Genomic DNA, 21,296 nt, shown 5'->3' with positions numbered 1-21,296 from the left:
TGTAAGCAGATTTCATTGTCACACTGTTAGGTTTTTATTTGTAGTTGCCCATTGCACTATAAGATGTAAAAACCAAGCAGAGAATGAATGAATGAATGAATGAATGAATGAATGAATGAATAAATAAATAAATAAATAAACAAACAGCTTTCTGTTGGCTTCTCCAAAACCCAAGTTTTTTCATTTGGTGTACAGTAATACCTCACACATCCGCGAGGCTATGTTCCAGGACCCATCATGAATGACGAGGTTTCGCGGATGTGCGGTGGAGTCACTAAAGATGCTAAAACTGTACTGTAAATGCTTATTTTTAGAGTTTAAACCCTAAATATGACCCCAGTCATGCTCCCAAAACACTTTAATTTTATTTAAAAGTTAGCTTAATACATTACCCTTAAAAAAGAAATAAATGTTTGACTTTTATAGAGTATAAAAACCACTGAGATCACTTATTCACACTTACGGAATATACGCGCGTGTTGAACCGAGCTGGGAGATGAACCGCGACATCACGCATACAAAGCATCGTAGCTACCAGCCCATTAGCAGCAAGGTAAAACTGATAATACTCTGTGATTGGCTACTTCCTAACCCTTCCAGCCAATAGCGCATCGTAATGGCTGTACTGTACGTACGTGATATCGGCGACATTCGATATCATTAAAATAACATTTATATTTTTTTAATATTGATATTTTGTTGATTTTACTTTTATATTTGTTACTAAATTAATAAACAAAATTTTTCTTAATCATTTCGCATTAAGAAGCATGAAAATGTATAAATGGCCACGAAATTAGCTGTAAAGACTTGTGCGGGATTTCGCAAATTAGTTAGGTTCCAATGAAAATTTTGCGGATCAGTGAAGTCGCGAATCGTGAGACGCGGATCTGCGAGGTATTACTGTATAACCGTGCTTAAACTTTACAGTGATTAGATACACGGCTGTAACTAAAATACAGGTTACTTGTTCTGAATCCTCCTGCTGCACTACGATCACTGGTGGATTAATTAGCTTGCACAGGCGGCACATAATCTTTCCAAAATCAGGACCACACCAGTATGTGGAAGCTGAGCAAAAATAATTCCAGCGCAAATCTTAGTGTGTAGACATGTGATATGTGTACAACATGCATTAATCACCGAATCTTCACATTACGTTGAAGATTTACAGTCAACTCAATAAAGCATTCCATAGTTTTAGCATTCATTTCATTTGGCTTTAGCTCGTAATAGAAGACTGCTTGTAAATGCATCACTGTTTAGGCCTTGATATAGTGATGGTGCTCTCTGTATATTGTGTTGCAAGGGCTTTTAGTAACACCTCTACTCGTGTGAGCTATATTTAGAGCGAGTTGGTGTTTACTGTGAGCACTGATACAGTAAGCACAGTGACGCGGTGTTAACACGGTGGAGCCTCCGCTGTGTGACAGCTTTGTGTTGTCTGAGAACAGCACAGCACTGTCTACAAGAGCCATCTATAGCTGCGCCGCTTTCCCTTTTGTCCCATTTCTCCAGTCTTTAAACTAAAGTCTCTTTGTGTATTCATGAGAAAACAGGCTTCGGAAATGCTGGACAATGCTGTGTGTGTGTGTGCATATGTACATGTGTGTGTCTGGTATGTAAGGGCATGCCAGACATACAAAAGGCCTCTGTGTACTATGTGTGTGAATATACATTGTCTGTGTGTGTGTACGGCAAAACATTTCTTCCTAGCAAGTGGAAACACCTTGAAGAATATACTAAAATTTAGCTAGTATTTTCTTTTTACAGTAAAGCTAATATGAGATTATTAAAGCTATTACTAGACTGTTCCTCCAGTATTGTGTGTGTGTGCGCACAGATGGTTGGGATGGCATCTGGCAGTGTGAAGGATTTGGGGGTAACAGACTGCAGACTGTATGATGCTGACTGTAGGAGTGGGTGTTAGGGTTGTCAGAAACTTCATTTGAATGTCAAAAGTGAGACAATTGACAACGTGTTATGAAATAATATAGAACATCAGTGATTTTAATGTATACACACATCAGTGTTTCAGTAGCGTGTTTATTACACTTATGTGTAATAAAGTTCTTATTAGGGGTTTTCCCCCCTTTCTGATATTTTAACATTTGTCATGGAAACTAGAAAAGAAAGAGTATGGTAACACAATGCAAATTAAGCAGTAATGTGTAAGCTTGTATGTTGGTTCTTAGTAAAAAGACACTCAACACAAGCGAGGGGTCCTGGTGAAGTGTGCTTTTCTCATGTGTTTGGTCTTGTTAGAATGGATTCTGTTCATTATACCTCAGTTTTATAATGAAGGGAGGGTTATAGGACATTGTCGGCAGTCACGATGGCTGTTTAGAGACTAGAGATGACTGCAAGGTTTCAAGTAGTGGCATCAGAAGCAGACATAGGTGCAGTGTTAATGAGGTGACAGGAAATTGGGGGGAAAAACAGTTTTTATGAACAGCAGAAAAAAGCTTGTGGGTAGGATTCATTAGATTTGGGTACATGTTCACGAATAAAAGTGGAAAAATGAGCAGGTTTGTTCTCATGGTGGTTGTAGTCGATGCCCATGTAATTCAGCTTGTGCTGTAACATGGCACGTTTTCAGCACTCACTAATGTATACGTTGCATAGTAAATTCCAGTTGCTAAAGAAATGCTGAGTAAATGAATGATCGGGGAAATTTAGAATCATCTGTCAAAACATGCGTGTGACACATTACAAATCGAGCACATTTATCAAGATTTCTCCCACAAGTGTCTTTAAAAGATGCTATCAGCAGAAGAGCAGAAATACATTTTACCGCCTGTTTCATAGTTTGCTAAATTCCACTCAGCATCCGGGTGGCATATCATTCTCTAAAAGATACAAAATACTAGTGAGACAAAATTGCTTCTAATATTTGAGTTAGTATTCATTATGAGCCTTGCATCATCTTACACAAGCTAAATAGCAGCATACAGAGCATGACGTTCACGAGTGGAAACCTAACTGTCTCAAAGCATGCTGATTTAATAGTCCTAATATAGTTACTTAATAGTAACTGAAAAAGTTAATCAGAAGGAATCATTATGTTATGGCACAAGTCAAATCCTGCAGCCATGATTCTTCTTTTCTTTACTATCCTGAATTCACAGCAGGCAGTTCTTTTATATATACACACTCCTGGTTTTACTGCTGTTTGTCTTGACCAAGGTCTGAAGCACAGGTTAAAATCATCTCCTGTGTGTTGTGCTTCATTTACAACGCATTCACGTCTAAAGTCGATCCAGAAGCATGTGCAAAAGATTCGTGCATTTCGTGCGGAAGTCAGACAGCAGTAGAAGTGGTGGTGATAAAACTAATCTGATATTCAGTCTTAACATTTAACATCTAACACCAGAGTATTTTTCCATATTAATAATGTTGCCAATAAATGCATTTAGGACACTGAAAAAGATTAAAAAAAACAAAACATTGTGTTAATTCCACCTTATATAATAAATTCTCATCTATTGTTCCTACAATATATTGATTATCATTACAAAATTAATGAATTTTATATGTTTTTGTGTCATTTTTATCCCTTAAAGCCTGTATTGGGGTAAGTCCCATGTCATGGGTTTAGTGTATCCTCTCTTACCTACTATATAATGTGTAATAATGTTTTATTTTGTACATCATGTATACATTATTCCTTGCAAAGCTGTTGAAGTAGATGATCTTTGACATGATTGTGTTGAATTCACAGTGAATGGGCATTGGGTTAAAGTCGCTCTGTAGTTAACTACATGCTTTGTTCTGTTCTGAGTCCTGAGCAAACAAGGTCTGATTTCTTATCAAGCTACCAGTTTTTCAGGAACATAAAGCTCAGAGGTAAATTATTGCTAATGTGGTGTGGGCAGCAGATATTAAACATACCACCTTGTAATAATGTTTCCTTTTTAATTTGCATAATGATAATGGTGAATGACCTTTACTTTTCTTTCTGCTTTCTTAATCTTGATTCTTATACATGTTTACAGAGCGATATAAAGAGTAGTGTGTAGAAATGTAGAATTTGAATATGGATTTCTTTATCAGAGGAATTTTCTGGGATGGATATTCCCTCTTTTTAATCTTTTTCATTAAATATATCCATCCCATAAAGGTTGCTCTGGCTCTTTGTGTGGCCAATTGGATTTGGTCCCTTGACCTGACTTGACCTTTGATTTTTGCCCTGATGTGTCTGTAGGCATGGTGTTTAGGCCATCTGCCCTCCTACCCCAGCTATGCAGAGGCAGCCCTGGCCACAGCTGGGTCCTTTTCATGTAGCTCAACGTCCATGATTAACACAGTTCTATCCACCTGCTGCTCTTAAACAGCTTTAGTGCAGACTCTTCTCAGTGTAGCACGTGTGCCAGAGCTGTGACTTCTTTCAGGCGACTCATTTCTTTATACTCTATAGTAACTGCACCTGTTGAGGGTGTTAAACCACATCCCTTGCACATGTAGTTCTCTCTCTCTCTCTCTCTCTCTCTCGTCACCTCGGCATCTAATTAACACCTTCCTAAATTTAGAAAGATGTAAAATGTATTTGTGGGTTTTAGGTGTTCTTTTCGAATCGCAAATTAATGTTGATTTGTTATCTGTAGCAGCACATCTCTGACCTTAGTTTCATCTGTAACATAAATGATTAGTTTATATTATTATATCTTATTGTTTTTGTGTTAACGGCTCATTCACATGGTCTTCTATGGAGGATTTTCCACATGATTTAACCCTCATGATAAACAGATTAAAGAAAATTTATTAACAAAGAAAAACTGGGTTTGTTGAAGGAGAGGTTTATTAAACATTTATGGGAAGAGTCTTGGGTGTCAGCGTTTTTGTAAGTCATGGGAGTGTCTTCAGTGTTTGTTCTTAATAGTTCCTTGGTAACATGACAAGCTGTGCTTTTTGTTTTGTTAATTTAATGAGAATGGAAAAGGTGAAGGATTGATTTTCAAACTAACATTGACGTGGGAATGTAAATTGCTTAAGATTATGGGGGTGATTTTTTTTTAAAATTATAAGTCAGTGGTTTAAGAGGAATAAAATACTTCAGGTCATGCGATTATAGAAAATAATCCACTTTGGATAACTAGACACTAACAGAAACGGTATCGCACGACTCAAAGAAACCCCAAAAAACATATGTACACCAATTAGGCATAACATTATGAGCATCAGTGTATATCAGTGTCTATCACAGTACTTAAATCTCAACATCAGCTTGTCTTTTAGCTTCTGTCAGCCAGTTAGCAATTACCGTGCCTGCATCAGTTGATCTGCCATGCTGTAACTGTGCTCATGCTGTGATATCATAGACACCGCGTATCCTACAGAATGAACAAGTCGACTGACATCCACTAGCTGAAGGGAAAAGGATCGAAAGGTGAATGTAGAGGAGGAAAATATAATCAAGATCTTACGGGTTGTAAGAAGCTAGTGCTCTAGCTACCTAACTAAAATATAGTGTAGGGATACAAGGGGAAAACACACTTTGTTCCTATTGGCTGTGTCCTCTGCCAGTGGCTGGACTTTTCTTACATCCAGTTTTGACACCACTGACATGTATATTATTACAGGAAAGTTCGCATGACTCAGCAGCTCCGGTACTTCATATTATAACTTTATATTGATTTCTGAATATGAGGAAAAGAAATTCTTTATGCTGTAGTTTTTAGTCAACGTGAAATCCCTGAAAAGTACACAGAGCGTATTGGGGAAACCCTGATCTAGAGATTAGTCATACAGTGGTCTGCTTTCTCTTCACCGTCGCTGGGTTGTTCGTGCTGAGGTAGCGCTGTTATTTGAAGTTACGCGTTAGTCAGAGCTGTTACTGCTTAGCAACCTGAAACCACTGGATAAAATAGCAGATCACGTTGTGTGATATGGTTTGAAGTAAACAAATATACTTCAGTGGGCCAGGAGTACTGTGGTTGCATTCTGCTTCAATCTACAGTGCTCTGAGCATGATGGGAAGCAGTTATAGCCTGTAACACCTGAGCCTTACTGTGTTTGAATATGCCAGTAAAAGTATTTGGTTAAGACGTTTCAGGTGAACAAGCAATGGTTTAAAACCTGTTTTTTTTGTGTGTGTCTGTGTTTGATTCACAGTACTACTTTTATTAGTCCTAAAATGTTATAAAGCACTAGTGAGGGCTTTTAGACTCCTCAGGCTCTCTTCCTAATGGAGGAGTACAGCGTGTGTCCAGTGTGTTCTGTGTCTCAGATCAACTCTAATGACAGAACACAGGATCAGTGATTATGGTAAATTAGATATGCTGAGCGAAGCGCCCACACACGGCTAAAAGTACACATTTGCGCTCTCTTGTGAAAGTAGGACGCTAGATCTACAGAGCTAAAACATGAAAATACGGATAGACAGCGCATAGTGAAAATGGACATGGCGTACACACACATGCGCAAACAAAACTGTGGTGGACATGTTGCTCTTCCGACACAAGGGTTGAAGGTCTTTTTACTTTTAGATAAGTCTGTATGTGAGAGAGAGAGATTGTGTGTTGAATTACAGAGAGATACAGACACTGATCCACATTTTCTCTTGCCGTTAAAAGCAGCCGCACAGCAGCTTGAGAATCTGGTGAGAACATGAATACCTCCAAATATTTTCATGTTTCATAGAATCCCATTAAATAACACTTTAGTATGGCAGATTAAATATTATTCAACGTGAATATACAGTGAAGTAATTTGCTTGTTTTTTCTCTCTAAATGTCTGCGGTTGTAACAGTCCAATATTTTTATTTCTTATTTTTTACAGTACAACCCAATACACAGTGTTGTTTTTTACCATGATGACATGACAGCACTATCAAAATGGCACTGAGACCCGACAACCACTGCACTGATATCACCAATGCAGTACAAGGGTTTGTTTGTGTTTTTGTGTAATTGTAATGACATTGCCGTACTGCCTATATGGATCATACACTTCATTGTCATGTTGATATGATGATTTTTATTATTATTATTTTTAATTTTTTTATTTTTTAAATGTTATTAGCCCTACTCAGACAAAATACTGACTGTGAGACGATTCCTATCTGTGTCTGGTTTGTTTATTGTTTCTGCTTCCTTTCACTCGGTCACATAATTCTTTCCTGCTGATAAAACGCAACATTTTTGTGTTCGCATAGCTCTTTAGCCACTTGGTTCAGACTCTGATCGAAAACTCACGCTGTACCTTGTTTAACCAGAGGTGAATCATTTGTAGAGACAGTCCACAATTAACGCACTCTGGACTTGAATTTATTGTATGGAGTAGAATATAGAAGCATATCTCTGACCATACAGTAGATGCCACATGCCTTGATTTCTTTTAGATTTGTAATGCATGCTATCAGGTATAAAGCAGGGTTAATACAAGTGCAAGTCAGATTATTTTTGCCCTTCTGACTTGACATATATAAAACATTTCCCTGTATTTGGTTATAATGAATTAGCAGAGAAGGCTTTACAAACAGGAAGACTGTTAACTGATTGGCTGAATGTGACATTGTAGATCGCATCACACTCGCAACTACAAATGGACTGCAGTAGAGTTGATCTAAAATGAGAAATAGCTGAATTGTTCTAACTGACAGTGTTTAAAACCTGCCAATTTCTACTTGTGCAGTCTGTACAGATTTACGCCTCCATCACTAGGTGGCGTTTTCAGGGTTGTCCATGTGCCTGTCTTAGATTCTCATTAGTGCTCAGAGATTGTGAGCCAGGCTAAAACTGGAACATCTGCCTTTACATGCACATGAATTTTAAATGGAGTTGGCCTGCCGTTTAGGGGAGTGTTTATGGGAATTTTTGATCATTCGTCTAGAAGAGCATTTGTGAGGTCAGGCACTGATGTTGGACGAGAAGGCCTGGCTCGCAGTCTCCGCTCTAATTCATCCCAAAGGTGTTCTGTCAGGTTGAGGTCAGGACTCTGTGAAGTTCCTTCACACCAAACTTGCTCACTCATGTCTTTATGGACCTTGTTTTGTGCACTGGTGAGCAGTCATGTTGGAACAGGAAGCGATCATCCCCAAACTGTTCCCACAAATTTGGGAGCATGAAATTGTCCAAAATGTCTTGGTATGATGAAGCATTTCACTGGAACTAAGTGGCCAAGCCCAACCCATGAAAAACAACACCTGAATTCAATGATTTGGAGGGGTGTCCCAATACTTTTGGCAATATAAGTGTATGTACGGTTTATCTAGAATGTATAGATTTTGGATCTAAACAGTGTCAAGGTCACAGCATATGTGTAAAATATATCTTTTTAGCAGCTTCCTTCATGTTGTAAGTAGATGTTATGATTCATACAGATGAATCATAAGAAGATCTAGACTTTTTGTGAAAGTGAGGAGGCATCCAGATTGATACTGCTGGTGTAGCATGATAAACTGCTGCTCTGGTAAAATCTCATTTAAACAGTTATTTTTAGACTGAAATAAGCCCGAATGAAAAAATATATCGGCTTTTGCCGGCTTATTGTTATGAAAGAGTGCATTCTGTCATCCATCAAATCAGCATTCTAAATGCATGTTTATGCCCTTGCTTTTTATAATAATGTATACATTTGTTTTTATAATTATACTGTTTTCTCCTTTGTCCTGATGCATTGCTTTCAGCAGAGTTTAGACATTTTGCATAGTTATTAGTTCACATTTACATCCATTTAAGTCTAGCTTTTGAATCTGATCATCCCCAGTCTGACTCCTTTTAGTGGCTTTAATAGACCAGCTGTTATTGCTGAGTAAAAGCAGCCAAGTGTGTTCACTTAGGTAAAACAGACACATGGCCTTTTTCTGAGGCTCCAACAACTTGACGTTAGTTTAAAGTTTGTCATGATATGTTTAATGTGCATGTTTAATTTGTACTTTCATTTTGTAAATGAAATAAATAATTTAACACAGTTAGATAATTAATATCTAAGCTCGTACATTACGTATGAGTCTGAGATCACTGAAATACTTCCTCCATGCAGTGGTTCCTTCAGCTATGTCGCCCTCAGTACCTCTCATCCAATCTGTAATTGGACTCGCAGCTTGGGAGGGCCAGCCCCCGCTCTTTTTCCGAGATCAGATTTCCATGGCTTTTGTGTGTGTGTGTGTGTGTGCGCTCTGTGAACTTTTGGGTACTGAGCTAATTCAGCTGATAGCCTATGTGTCTATAAGGTCAGCCTGCTACCTGCCAGTGTGGCCCTTTAAACAGCGGTGCTGCTTTGTCAGCTTACAAATGATCTACAAATTGAGCTTCAGTTTTTTCCACTTCAGACCTGTAGTGTTACTAGGGTCTGGCAGGTTTCATCAATATACATGGTTAAACATCTGGTTTTACAAAAACATTTACATTTCTGGCATTTAGCAGTTGCCCTTATCCATTTTCTCATTTTATACAACTGAGCAGTTGAGGGTTAAGGGCCTTGCTCAGGGACCCAGCAGTGGCAACTTGGTGGACCTTCCACAGAAAGAGACTGTTTGACTGGAAAAATGTCTGTCATGTCATAGTTGGTCATCTCATTTACACACCCCTAAGCACTTCACACGTGATAACTGTGTGGGCTAAAAATGGGCCATATGGTCAAAAAAATCTGGACATCACAACTATACTCGAACTGTTGCCACAGAGTTGGAAACATGATTGTCTAGAATGTTTTTGGATGCTGTAGCATTGCCATTTCCTTTCACAGAAACCAAAGAGACCAAAGCTTAGCAGTTACAGCAAGACAATGCCCCTGTGCACAAAGCTAGATTTATAAATACATGTGGAGTGAGCTGCATCGAGAGCGCCAGGCCTTCTTGTCCAACATGGAGCCTGTTGTATAGTTGTTGGGAATACAAGAGTGTGTTTACATTTTTTACCACCATGGGCGGTGTCTTTGGAAACTGTGAACTTGGACCTACAAATACTGTTGACTTGCAGTTTTGAGTGATTATAAGCTGGCTCATTCTCAGGTCGTCTATTTCCAAACATTCAGCTGTTTATGTCTGAAGTGTTAGTGTATATAGAGTCATGAAGTAGTGCTCTGTTATCTCTAATGGGCTGTAATGTCTTATTCAGGTCTAAGCCCGTGTTCATAAGTGAATTTGTGTTTAAAGCTCATACTCATACACATGCAGAAGATTCTCCAAAAATGTGGCTGACCAATTAAACCTTTATTCATTTCCTTAATTGAGTTTTCCTCAAGATGTTGGAGATCAGTCAGGACTTGTTATTACAGTCTTGCTATGCAGTGTTGTCTGTTTACGTTCTCTATTCAAAAGCATTTTAGCAAATTTCTATATCACACAACAGTCTGTAACCGACCAAATAAGTAAAAGTATGTTTGGTTATCCAGAGGTTTTAATGTAGCACTTCCTGTTTCCGACCTCAATAAAAAGTCAGCAGGTCATTGGCCAACATCATTAGCTATGATTTTTGCTTTGATTTCTTAAAAAACAGCTAAATCATCCATTAAGTTAATTGTGCGATCATCAGCCAGATAGCTAGCGGAGAACACTGTGGGATTCAGAGCGGCGCATGCTGTAGTTTCAGCACTGAAGCATGTCATGCCACCATATGGCACATGATCTTTAAACATAGCTACACATCAATAAAACCTTGTGTTTCCAGAAACTCAATAAGGAGTAGAGGTCAATAAGGTGTCAGTAAGGTGTTAGTAGGAAGTAGGGGACAGTAAGCAGTAGGGGTCAGTAAGGTGTTAGTAGGAAGTAGGGGTCAAGGCTCAGTAAGGGGCATTCGTCAAAATTTGTCATCATGTGCTGTTTTTTTCTCAGTAACAGAGTAGTGCTGTTTTTTTTTAAGGCATTAATGTCGAGTGTATGCACTCTGAAGGAGCTATAATTGTAACAGCTCATGTTCTGTCTATCTTTTTATCAAAAGGTCAGAATCATGATTCTCTCAAAATTCACTACCAAGTATATCGGTAAGCTGTATTCAGTAACTAACTAGTTCTTATGAGTGAAAACAACTTTTTGAAAAACACTTTTAGGATTTTATTTAATATAGTTTAAACTAAATTTAAATTAAATCTCTGGAGCTTGGGGGTAACACACTAAGAGAAAGTCTTGCTAGCAAAGCAGATTTCAGTCTACTAAATCAATGGGACTGAATTTGTAGGGCTTCATCGCCGTCACTACAGTTAAATAGCTCCTGCACTCCTGGGTGTCATTTCTGTCACTGTTATCTTCTTGGGAAACAAATAATTCAGAACGAGCCAAGAAAAAACTTCTGCATTTTTCCACAGAAGCCTGATGTTTTCCCTTTTGGTGGTGCTTTGCTCTGCAGGTTGTTGGAGATTGACAGTAAATCCCTGCGTTCGGTGAATGGCTCTCGCAGGAACAGCGGCTCCTCGCTGGTGTCCAGCTCCTCTGCCTCTTCCAACCTCTCGCACCTGGAGGAGGACTCCTGGATCTTATGGGGCCGCATCGTCAACGAGTGGGAGGAGGTGCGCAAGAAAAAGGAGAAACAGCTCAAGGTAAAAACACAAAAAACTCACAACTAGTATGTTACTTACTACTAGACTATCATTACTGATGAGCAAAATGTTTTCATGCCACATGTTAAGTTAGTGGTAATAATTGGCGTATTGCCTTGTCAAATACCTGAACAACTTCGGAAGATCGCTTTAGGTTCCACTCTTGAATAATCTGAGGCTTTCACAGAAAAAATCCCAGGTTTGATGAGTCCATGCCCATGATATCCTAAGATTCCTGTACTTGTTTAACAGGAGTGGAATCCTGATGTGGTCGTCTGCTGTTGTGGTTCATCTACCTCAGTGTTTGATGAGTTTAATGCTTTTCTGTTCTCTGTGATTATATGATATAATATATCCTTCCTAGCAGCACAAAACAGTCCTCCCTTATCAACATGACACTTCCACCCACAGAATTCTCGCTCACTCAATGTTTTTTGCTTTTTGCACCATTTGATATAAACTGTGAGAAATCAGCAGTTTCTGAAATACCCAAAGCGGCCAATCTGGTACCGACATCCATCTCACAAAGGTCATATTTTCCCCGTTCTGTGAACATGAACTGAAGCTCTTGACCTATATCTGCATGATTTTCTGCATTGTGCTGCTGCACATTTGCCCTGCATTGTGCATTTGCAGCACCTCTGTGTCTGAGTTAAGAGTTTTACAAATATATACAGTATAGTGGAATAGTATGCAAATACTAATACACTGGCCATGGCTGAATTAGAGCAAACCCAATTAATTTCCTCAGTTATCTAATGACCTTTCAGCTTCCTTATCTCTTAGCAAATCATTGTATTTAAATACACTAAGACAAGACAGATCAATATATCATAAATTGTGGTTCTTATTTAACTACTTTTTAGGTGCATTAAAAGTAAAGGCCCTGTCAGGTGGGGGGAAAAAGGGAATATAAAGTCAGTTTGAATTAAGAGCGCATAATAAATATAATTTAAGAATCTAAGTTTGTCTTAGGTTTATGACAAAAATAAATTTGTCATCTGAACATTTTATTGCTTATAATAAATGTCATTTAACCATTTTTGTTTTTCGATTATGTACTCAGTTCATGTGCTCTCAAAGTAATCCAATTGTGTTATGAAATCTTGTGAGGATGTTGGTGCTGATGTGAAGAAATGACTCTAGTATGAAAATTAACAAGCGGTATAAAAGCAAAATTCTGAACTCTGTCGTCTCACAACCCCGGCAGATTACTGATGGATGAATGAAAAACTATAAACTGTGTAAAACAAGTGAAAGGAATATACACATGAATTGAGTGAGATATATGTTTCTTTCAGTGCAGGCTCCAGTTTCTAATGGTGCATTGAGGAGCATTGCCTCTTTCTTCATTTTTCTGATCCATTTTATGTTTCAAGTTGTTTTCAAGTTTATTAATAAAGCAAAGTGATTCAGTTGGACCGATCGTTAGTGACGTACACATCAGCAGATTAAATTGGACACATCAGATCTCTATAAACCTGGGGATAGCACATCATAAACTAGCATAAAATAATGGAAGATTTTGTGAGGAAAGATGAAACTCAGTTATAGTTGTAATGCATTAGAAGACGTAGCTTTATTAGTAATGGCGCTTTATATTGCTCTCATTGCCTACTTTCAAAGGACAAGATGAATGATTTAGAGTAATAGGAAATTAGAGTAAATCACTTTCACAATTCAGAGTAAGCAATTAGACATGTGGTGGTGGTTATTGTTCTGGCCCATTTGGGTCATGAGTATGGCTATACCTGCTGGACTGCAGTTTTTTCTCTTGTGACTCTTTATTTTTATATGGCTGCATAGATTATTAAAAAAAAAAGCTGGAAGCCTTCAGCAACACCACTCATCATTAGGTGTTTTTGATGTTTCCCCTCATCTGTTCTGCCTCTGTGTCAGGTCAACATTGAGCCATATGAGGAAAAACTTGAATGCTTGGCTATAGATTAACTTCATGGTCATCGTGTGGGTGTGTGGCTTGAGTGCACAACAGGAAATAATTCATCTCGTCAGAGTTCAGAAACTACTGAAGACCAAGTCAAAACTTGGTCAGTCATTCAGGGATGTCATGAAGAGCACGATGGTGACTGGTGTATTGCAGGTTTATTTAAATCAGCTTCCTGTCTAACTGACCACTGTAACTGTGTTGAGCTTGGGGAGAGTTTAGGGGAATTCATCATGCATCTGTGCTTTCCCTTCTGCAAAATGTGAGTGAGTGAAATTTCAGGATTGTAACCAATATGGGGAACAAATTAGTGGGTGTGTATGGGTGGATGTGTGTGTGATTGCGCCTGCACACGTGTGTGGCAAAAACATGCCCTTTGTTTGTGATCCTTTGTGTACATGCATGTGTGTGTGCCTTAGTGTGTGATAGAACCTGTGCGTGTGTGTGTGTCTGTGTGCACATCTGTGCCTCTGTGTGAATGGTCCTCTGTGTGTGTGTGTGTGCCTGTGTGTGTGTCTCAGCCCCTCACTGGACTGATCAGCTGTAGATCTTAGCAGCTTAATTCGGTATTCTCTTTGTCAGTTTAATAAAGTCCTGTCAGCAGCATTGTGCAAGAAAACTCAGGCCCTCTGCGGAGCACCTTGGACCTGGCTATATTTAGAATCGTGGCTCCTTAAAGAGGCACAGCGCTCTTGGCAATTGGCCATATGCAGAAGCTCTTTTGCGATTAATTAATGTTAAGCACAATTTCACATTGGGAGCATTTTAAAATTTACTATTGCTGTAGTTTACTGCTGGTTGCCATGGTTTCAGTTGGACTGCCAGGCTAATGACATGGTTTTCCAACTTGCATCTTTTTTTCTTTTTTTTTAATGCAGATTGTTGTACATCATACATTTGTTTAACAACACTCAATAAACCAGATGTGATCACTTTATGATCAAAGCAGCCAGTATTTAAAAATATAATAAAACATGGATGTCTTTACATCACACCTCTGTACAGGATCTGGTCAGGAAGGGCATCCCGCATCACTTCCGGGCGATAGTGTGGCAGCTTCTCTGTAGTGCCCAGAATCTGCCCATAAAGGACCAGTACTCAGAACTGCTGAAGATGACGTCACCCTGCGAGAAGCTGATCCGCAGAGACATCGCCCGCACATACCCCGAGCACGAGTTCTTCAAGGAGAAGGACAGCCTGGGCCAGGAGGTGCTCTTCAACGTCATGAAGGTGCGTTTTCTTCAACTTTCCTGCTTTTTAATGACGATTTACTGATTCAGACCTTCACTGCTTTAGAACCTGCTGCTTTTTGCTGTCGCTCTCAGTCACAGAAATCATTCAATATACTGAAATTAGCTATATAGCGACATGTAAATGAGGTTACTGTCAATGCAAAGTGTCTGACCTCAGAATGCAAACCGGCATTAACTTATTAGAGGAATTACAGAAAACAGGATGTGTTGTTAAACACATGACAAATGATTTCAACAGAAACATGTTTTATGTGTTCTGTAATCATAAATATGTCAGAGATGCACCTGAGCAGATTCTAGTACTGAGGTATTTTGTTTGACATACAGACTTAGTATTATTAATTCAACCCCTTTTCTACTCCTCCTGCTTTTCCCAACCATTTGGGCTTTTTAACAATAACAGGAAGCTAATGCCTGGAACAAATGCAGGACCCGTGGACATGGCAGTGCTTGCTATATTTAGCTAAACAGCCCTTATTATAGCTAATGCTTTATTTTAGCAAACACAAAAACACACATAACTCCTACTGTCATCTTTTCTTTGTTTTGTTGACTGAAGCTCTGGTGCCTGCTGACACTGTCTTGTTTAGTTCCTGTCTAATTTCCCCTCTATTCCAGCTGATTCAGGATAAATACACTTTTGGGTCTTGACTCATCACACTGTGTTTGCTGAATAAACCTGTGAATAAAGCACGATAGCAAGGTGCTTAAGCAGCAGGGCTGCTAGACAGAAGATAAATTTGACTAGAATAGAACAGTGGGTCTCATTTAGCAGTATTTTATTAAAATTGTGTGTAAATGTTTTTGTGCTAAACCGAACCAAAAAATGTTGCTGTACCACTTCCTTTCAAGACATTAACATGGAATGACTGATTTTCATTAAACGTGTGTACAATTCTAAATAAATAAACTATTTAATATGAATGTTTTAATATTAATGTTTATTGTTTTATAGAAAATTTCAGTGGTTTCAGCATTTATGTACCTGATTGTGTTAAGGATTTCTTAGGATTTACATTAGGGAGTCTTCTTATATGAGCATTTATACTGTACAAGCACAGGAGCTCTTATAAAATATAACCATTTTTTTTTTTTTAAATGTCTGTATGGATGATTTTCGAATTAATTTCTTTGTATCCAGACTGATAAGTAAAGCCCATTATATTTATTATGTAATGTTTAATATTGTAATTTGTGAAAACACCCACTGCACACCAATCGGGTATAATATTGACGGGTATGACCTGTCTAATATTGTGTTGGTACCCCATTTCCTTCCAAAACAGCCCTGACCCGTCATGCAGGTGTGTTCTGACACCCTTCTGTCAGAACCAGCATTAACTTCTACAGCAGTTTTGAGCAACAGTAGCTCGTCTGTTGGATCGGATCACACGGGCCAGCCTTCGCTCCCCATGTGCATCAGTGAGCCTGGGCCGCCCATGACCCTGTCGCCGGTTCACCACTGTTCCTTCCTTGGACCACTTTTGATAGATACTGACCACTGCAGACTGGGAACACCCCACAAGAGCTGCAGTTTTGGAGATGCTCTGATCCAGTCGTCTAGCCATCACAATTTGGCCCTTGTCAAACTCGCTTAAATCCTTATGCTTGTCCATTTTTCCTGCTTCTAACACATCAACTTTGAGGACAAAATGTTCACTTGCTGCCTAATATATCCCACCCACTAACAGGTGCCATGATGAGGAGATCATCAGAGTTATTCACTTTACATGTTGTATGTTGTGTAGAATTTCTTGTTTAGATTATGAACATGATTAAATGTTATTTGCTTTGGATATTCAGTCTAATAATTTGATTATGATCTGAGGTTTTGATAAACTGTGCAGTTTAGTTGATTGTGCAGATTTAATACAGTTCAGTCTGCAGTCTTTACTCTTAAAAGTGAGTCTCTCGTAAAGAGGAAATTGCTGTGTGACTTACACCCTCATTCACTCTCTGTTCCTGTTGTTGCAGGCCTACTCACTGGTGGACAGGGAAGTGGGATACTGCCAGGGGAGCGCGTTCATCGTTGGCTTGCTTCTCATGCAGGTGACTACAATTCTGAAACTAAATGTACTAAACTCCAACTGAACTGAAACATGAATGTTCCATGTCTGAACTGTGCAAGATAACCGGGTGTGTATGCGCATCTTGTTGTTAATGTATCCAAACATGGAGATTTAACAATGTAGGTGTTGTAGAATCTAGAGACTTTGTTGTTTTATAGGTATTTGTGCATTTTGTTTTGTTAGATGCCAGAAGAGGAGGCATTCTGTGTGTTTGTAAAGCTCATGCAGGATTACCGTCTGAGGGAACTGTTCAAACCCAGCATGGCGGAACTGGGTCTCTGCATGTACCAGTTTGAATACATGATTCAGGTAAGTGCTGAAAGCATCCTGTGTTCTCCACACATTCCATAGAAAGCACTTAGTCCAGGTTTAGCAGGACATTTTATTCCACATCTGTTTCTGATTCTAATGTTTAGAAACTCCTTCGAGCTAGATTAGGTGCTTCAGATGTTAGGGCCGAGAGCTGCAGGGTGAATAGGCAAGCCTGCTCTAGACTATAGCATATGGGACTATAGAGAAAACAAGATTTGATGGTTAATATACTAAAAAATGCCCAGACAGAACATGGAAACAAAACACGGAGTCAAGTTGAATTTATATTGTTGTGCATAAGTATTAGCCCCCTTGAACTTTTCCACCATTAAATCTGTTAATAAAATGTGGAAGGAATATGGCACAACTATCTCTGCCTAGAGGAAGGTGTTAGGTAGAAGACACTGACCAGTCAAGGAGAGCAATAATCAGAGGAAAAGAGGCCAACTCGGAAGAAGTTGGAGGGTATCCACAGCTTAGATATGAGAAGCTGATCACTGGAAAACTATAGCCTAGAAATGTTGCAAAGCATGGTGTTGGTAAGCGTCATGGTATGGCGATACTTTTCATCAGCAGGGACTGGGAAAATGGTCAAGGTTGAGAGTAAGATGGACAGAGCTAAATGTGGGGAAATCCTAGAGGAAAATCCTGTATGAGAATGCTTTAGACTGGGGCTGAGTTTCACCTTCGAATAGGACAATGTTCTGGAAAGCTCTGATGCAGTGGTTTAAAATCGAGTGGCTCAGTCAACGGCTAGACCTCCTCAAATCTGATAAGCAATAAATTTGCACTTTTTCTGATCGAGGACAAAAATAGCACATGAATACTCACTTCTTTAAGCAACCTGTATATTTAATAATTAAATAATTTCAAAGAGCTATATCTATTATTACATTGGGGAGCAAAACTATTCGCAGGAAAGCTATCTAACAGTATGTAATAGTGCATAGGTGATAGATAGGAGTAAAGATTTGATATATTCACTGAATACTCTAAATGCTTCTACAAGTACTTGTAGAACTTCTTTAACCAAACAAAATGTTACATCTAAGCATTTCTCTGGGAGAGAAAAAGGGAAATGATTGCTCCGCTTTCTCTTCTCGCATTGACTCTCATCTTCTTTCTCGTCTTTCCCTCTCATCAGGAGCAGCTGCCTGAGCTACACATTCATTTCCAGGCCCAGAGTTTCCACACCTCCATGTATGCGTCATCTTGGTTTCTCACCATCTTTCTCACCTCCTTTCCTCTCCCTGTTGCTACAAGAATCTTCGACATATTTATGTGTGAGGTGAGAAAACCTGTACACATGGTGCAGGCTGGTTTTGCAGATGAATGTATAATATAAGCTATTTATAATTTATTATTATATGCATTATTAAGATTTCTCTACTCCTACATTCCCACGTTTTTGTTTTTTTGGCTGTGCGCTGCTTTTTATTGCAAGATAATCAAATGCAATGTTTAAATGTTAGCAAAGACTGCCCCCTGTTGGATGGCAGGGTTTATTGCAGACACGTTATTAAAGATTTTTCCATCCTCCTGTCATGGTAGGGTTTGGAGATAGTGTTCCGTGTTGGCCTGGCCATCCTTCAGATGAATCAAGCGGAGCTCATCCAGCTAGACATGGAGGGCATGTTACAGGTTTGGATGCACTTAGTTTATTTAATTTCTGTGATTTTGTATATTCAGGCTTAAATACATGTGCTAGATTCAAGATTTTGAGAATTTGTGACGTACGCGGCTATTCAGTATACAACTTGCAGTGAAATGAAAACCCATCTACTACTCCTTAGACTGTGCATGTAAATAAACAATATTTGAGAACTAAGTTAAAAAAATAACGAAGAAGACATAATAGAATGTGATGTGCAATATGTTACATGTACACTGATCAGGCATAACATTATGACCACCTGTCCAATGTTGTGTTGGTCCCCCTTTTGCTGCCAAAACAGCCCTGACCCTTCATGCACTGTGAGCTCTGACACCTGTCTATCAGAACCAGCATTAACGTCTACAGCAATTTGAGCAACAGTAGCTCGTCTGTTGGATCGGATCACATGGGCCAGCCTTCGCTCCCCACGTGCATCAGTGAGCCTTGGCCACCCGTGACCCTGTCGCCGGTTCACCACTGTTCCTTTCTTGGACCGCTTTTGATAGATACTGACCACTGCAGAAAGGGAACACCCCACAAGAGCTGCAGTTTTGGAGATGCTCTGATCCAGTCGTCTAGCCATCACAATTTGGCCCTTGTCAAACTCGCTCAAATCCTTACACTTGCTAATTTTTCCTGCTTCTAACACATCAACTTTGAGGACAAATTATTCACTTGCTGCCTAATATATCCCACCCACTAACAGGTGCCATGATGAGGAGATACTCAGTGTTATTCACTTCACCTGTCACTGCTCATAATGTTATGCCTGATTGGTGTAGTAGCATGACATGCAATTGTGTGTGTGTGTGTGTAGAGATGGTACAGAATAGATTGTTATGAATTAAATGTGCAGGTGAGTTACATGTAGTAACATGAAGTAATGTGCCAGTGTGCAAAATAAGAGTCTTTATGGAATCCTAAGGGATCTGTAAGATGTCAAGAGTGTAAAAAGTTTGTAATGAGAGAAATTGTGCACATGAAAAGGGACTTATTGTGTCTTATAAATGTCATAGTGGCTATTTAAATGCACTTGTCATCATAGGAGCAAGAGTGCAATCAATATTACATCTAGTATGAAACCAACTTTTGTGTCATCGCTTTAGGAATATTGAGTCATAATAGTGATAAATTCTGTCAAGTAAATGTTATTAATACATCCTTATGTGGCAGAAACAGACTTTAGCTAATTTAATCCATGCTTTCCAGTTGTATTAATTTGCTCACAGAATAACAATAGCTGTTACAATCCTTTGTAAACCCTGTTAGTCAGCATACCTGTTACTTGGTGTTAGCAAGTTTGTTCATGTTTTCAAAGATGTGTTTGATATGGTATTGTCTTGGGCACAGACATGTGCTCAAAGATAACTATCCATAACAGCACTTTCACTCTGCATGTTTTATTCCATGGGCCTGCACTAACTTGTCTGTAGGGAAGATAGAAATGTTGTCACCTTTAAAATAATAGTTGTGTACAACTTGAAAGTATTACTAATGCTTTTTTCTTTCTTGTCAGGAGTAAAATGCTGATATTTAGAAAGTCATATATATATATATATATATATATATATATATATATATATATATATATATATATATATATATATATATATATATATATATATATATATAAATAAAGCTAAAGTTTGCACACTTCTGTTGTCCTCTAGTACTTTCAGAAAGTCATCCCTCATCAGTTGGACAGCGGACCAGACAAAGTGATCCAAGTTGCCTATCAAGTCAAATACAATGCCAAGAAGATGAAAAAGTGAGTGTCCTTTTTTTGATAAAATCTGAACTCTGCTGTGATTAGGTGGTTTCTGAGGATGTGCTAAAATATTTCTTTATGTTTGTAGGTTAGAGAAGGAGTACACTACTATAAAAACCAAGGAAATGGAGGAACAGGTAGAGATAAAGGTGAGACCACAGCAATTTTAAGGGCGACAAAAAAACATTTTTGTTATACCTGATATTTCTCTGTATTTTTTCTGATCAATAATGTGTGTGTGTATGTATGTTTGTATGTGTGTGTGTATATATAGATATATATATATATATATATATATATATATATATATATATATATATATATATATATATATATATATATATATATATATACACTATATTGCCAAAAGTATTCGCTCACCTGCCTTGAATCGCATATGAACTTAAGTGACATCCCATTCCTAATCCATAGGGTTCAATATGACGTCGGTCCACCCTTTGCAGCTATAACAGCTTCAACTCTTCTGGGAAGGCTGTCCACAAGGTTTAGGAGTGTATTTATGGGAATTTTTGACCATTCTTCCAGAAGCGCATTTGTGAGGTCACACACTGATGTTGGACGAGAAGGTCTGGCTCTCAGTCTCCGCTCTAATTCATCCCAAAGGTGTTCTATCGGGTTGAGGTCAGAACTCTGTGCAGGCCAGTCAAGTTCCTCCACACCAGACTCTGTCATCCATGTCTTAATGGACCTTGCTTTGGTCACTGGTGCACAGTCATGTTGGAAGAGGAAGGGGCCAGCTCCAAACTGTTCCCACAAAGTTGGGAGCATGGAATTGTCCAAAATGTCTTGGTATGCTGA

The 21,296-nt window shown here is 38.7% G+C and overlaps 1 protein-coding gene across 7 annotated transcripts in view; it reads left to right on the top strand.

The window, feature by feature from the left end:
- Positions 1-21,296, top strand: part of evi5b (ecotropic viral integration site 5b) — a 60,360-nt gene that overhangs the window by 17,204 nt on the left and 21,860 nt on the right. For 6 of the 7 annotated variants that reach the window (XM_058402420.1, XM_058402417.1, XM_058402414.1 and 3 more), the window contains exons 3-10: positions 11,287-11,476; positions 14,427-14,651; positions 16,649-16,723; positions 16,927-17,052; positions 18,200-18,343; positions 18,607-18,696; positions 20,380-20,477; positions 20,566-20,626. In XM_058402420.1, the coding sequence (XP_058258403.1) occupies positions 11,287-11,476; positions 14,427-14,651; positions 16,649-16,723; positions 16,927-17,052; positions 18,200-18,343; positions 18,607-18,696; positions 20,380-20,477; positions 20,566-20,626 (1,009 nt within the window). Of the gene's footprint in view, positions 1-6,440; positions 6,599-6,778; positions 6,888-11,286; positions 11,477-14,426; positions 14,652-16,648; positions 16,724-16,926; positions 17,053-18,199; positions 18,344-18,606; positions 18,697-20,379; positions 20,478-20,565; positions 20,627-21,296 lie in introns of those variants that run through there. The other variant, XM_058402418.1, reaches the window with a different exon arrangement.

The sequence above is a fragment of the Hemibagrus wyckioides genome, linkage group LG11, assembly GCF_019097595.1.
Source record: "Hemibagrus wyckioides isolate EC202008001 linkage group LG11, SWU_Hwy_1.0, whole genome shotgun sequence".
Classification (NCBI taxonomy): Eukaryota; Metazoa; Chordata; class Actinopteri; order Siluriformes; family Bagridae; genus Hemibagrus; species Hemibagrus wyckioides.
This window is presented reverse-complemented; position numbering and strand designations above follow the sequence as displayed.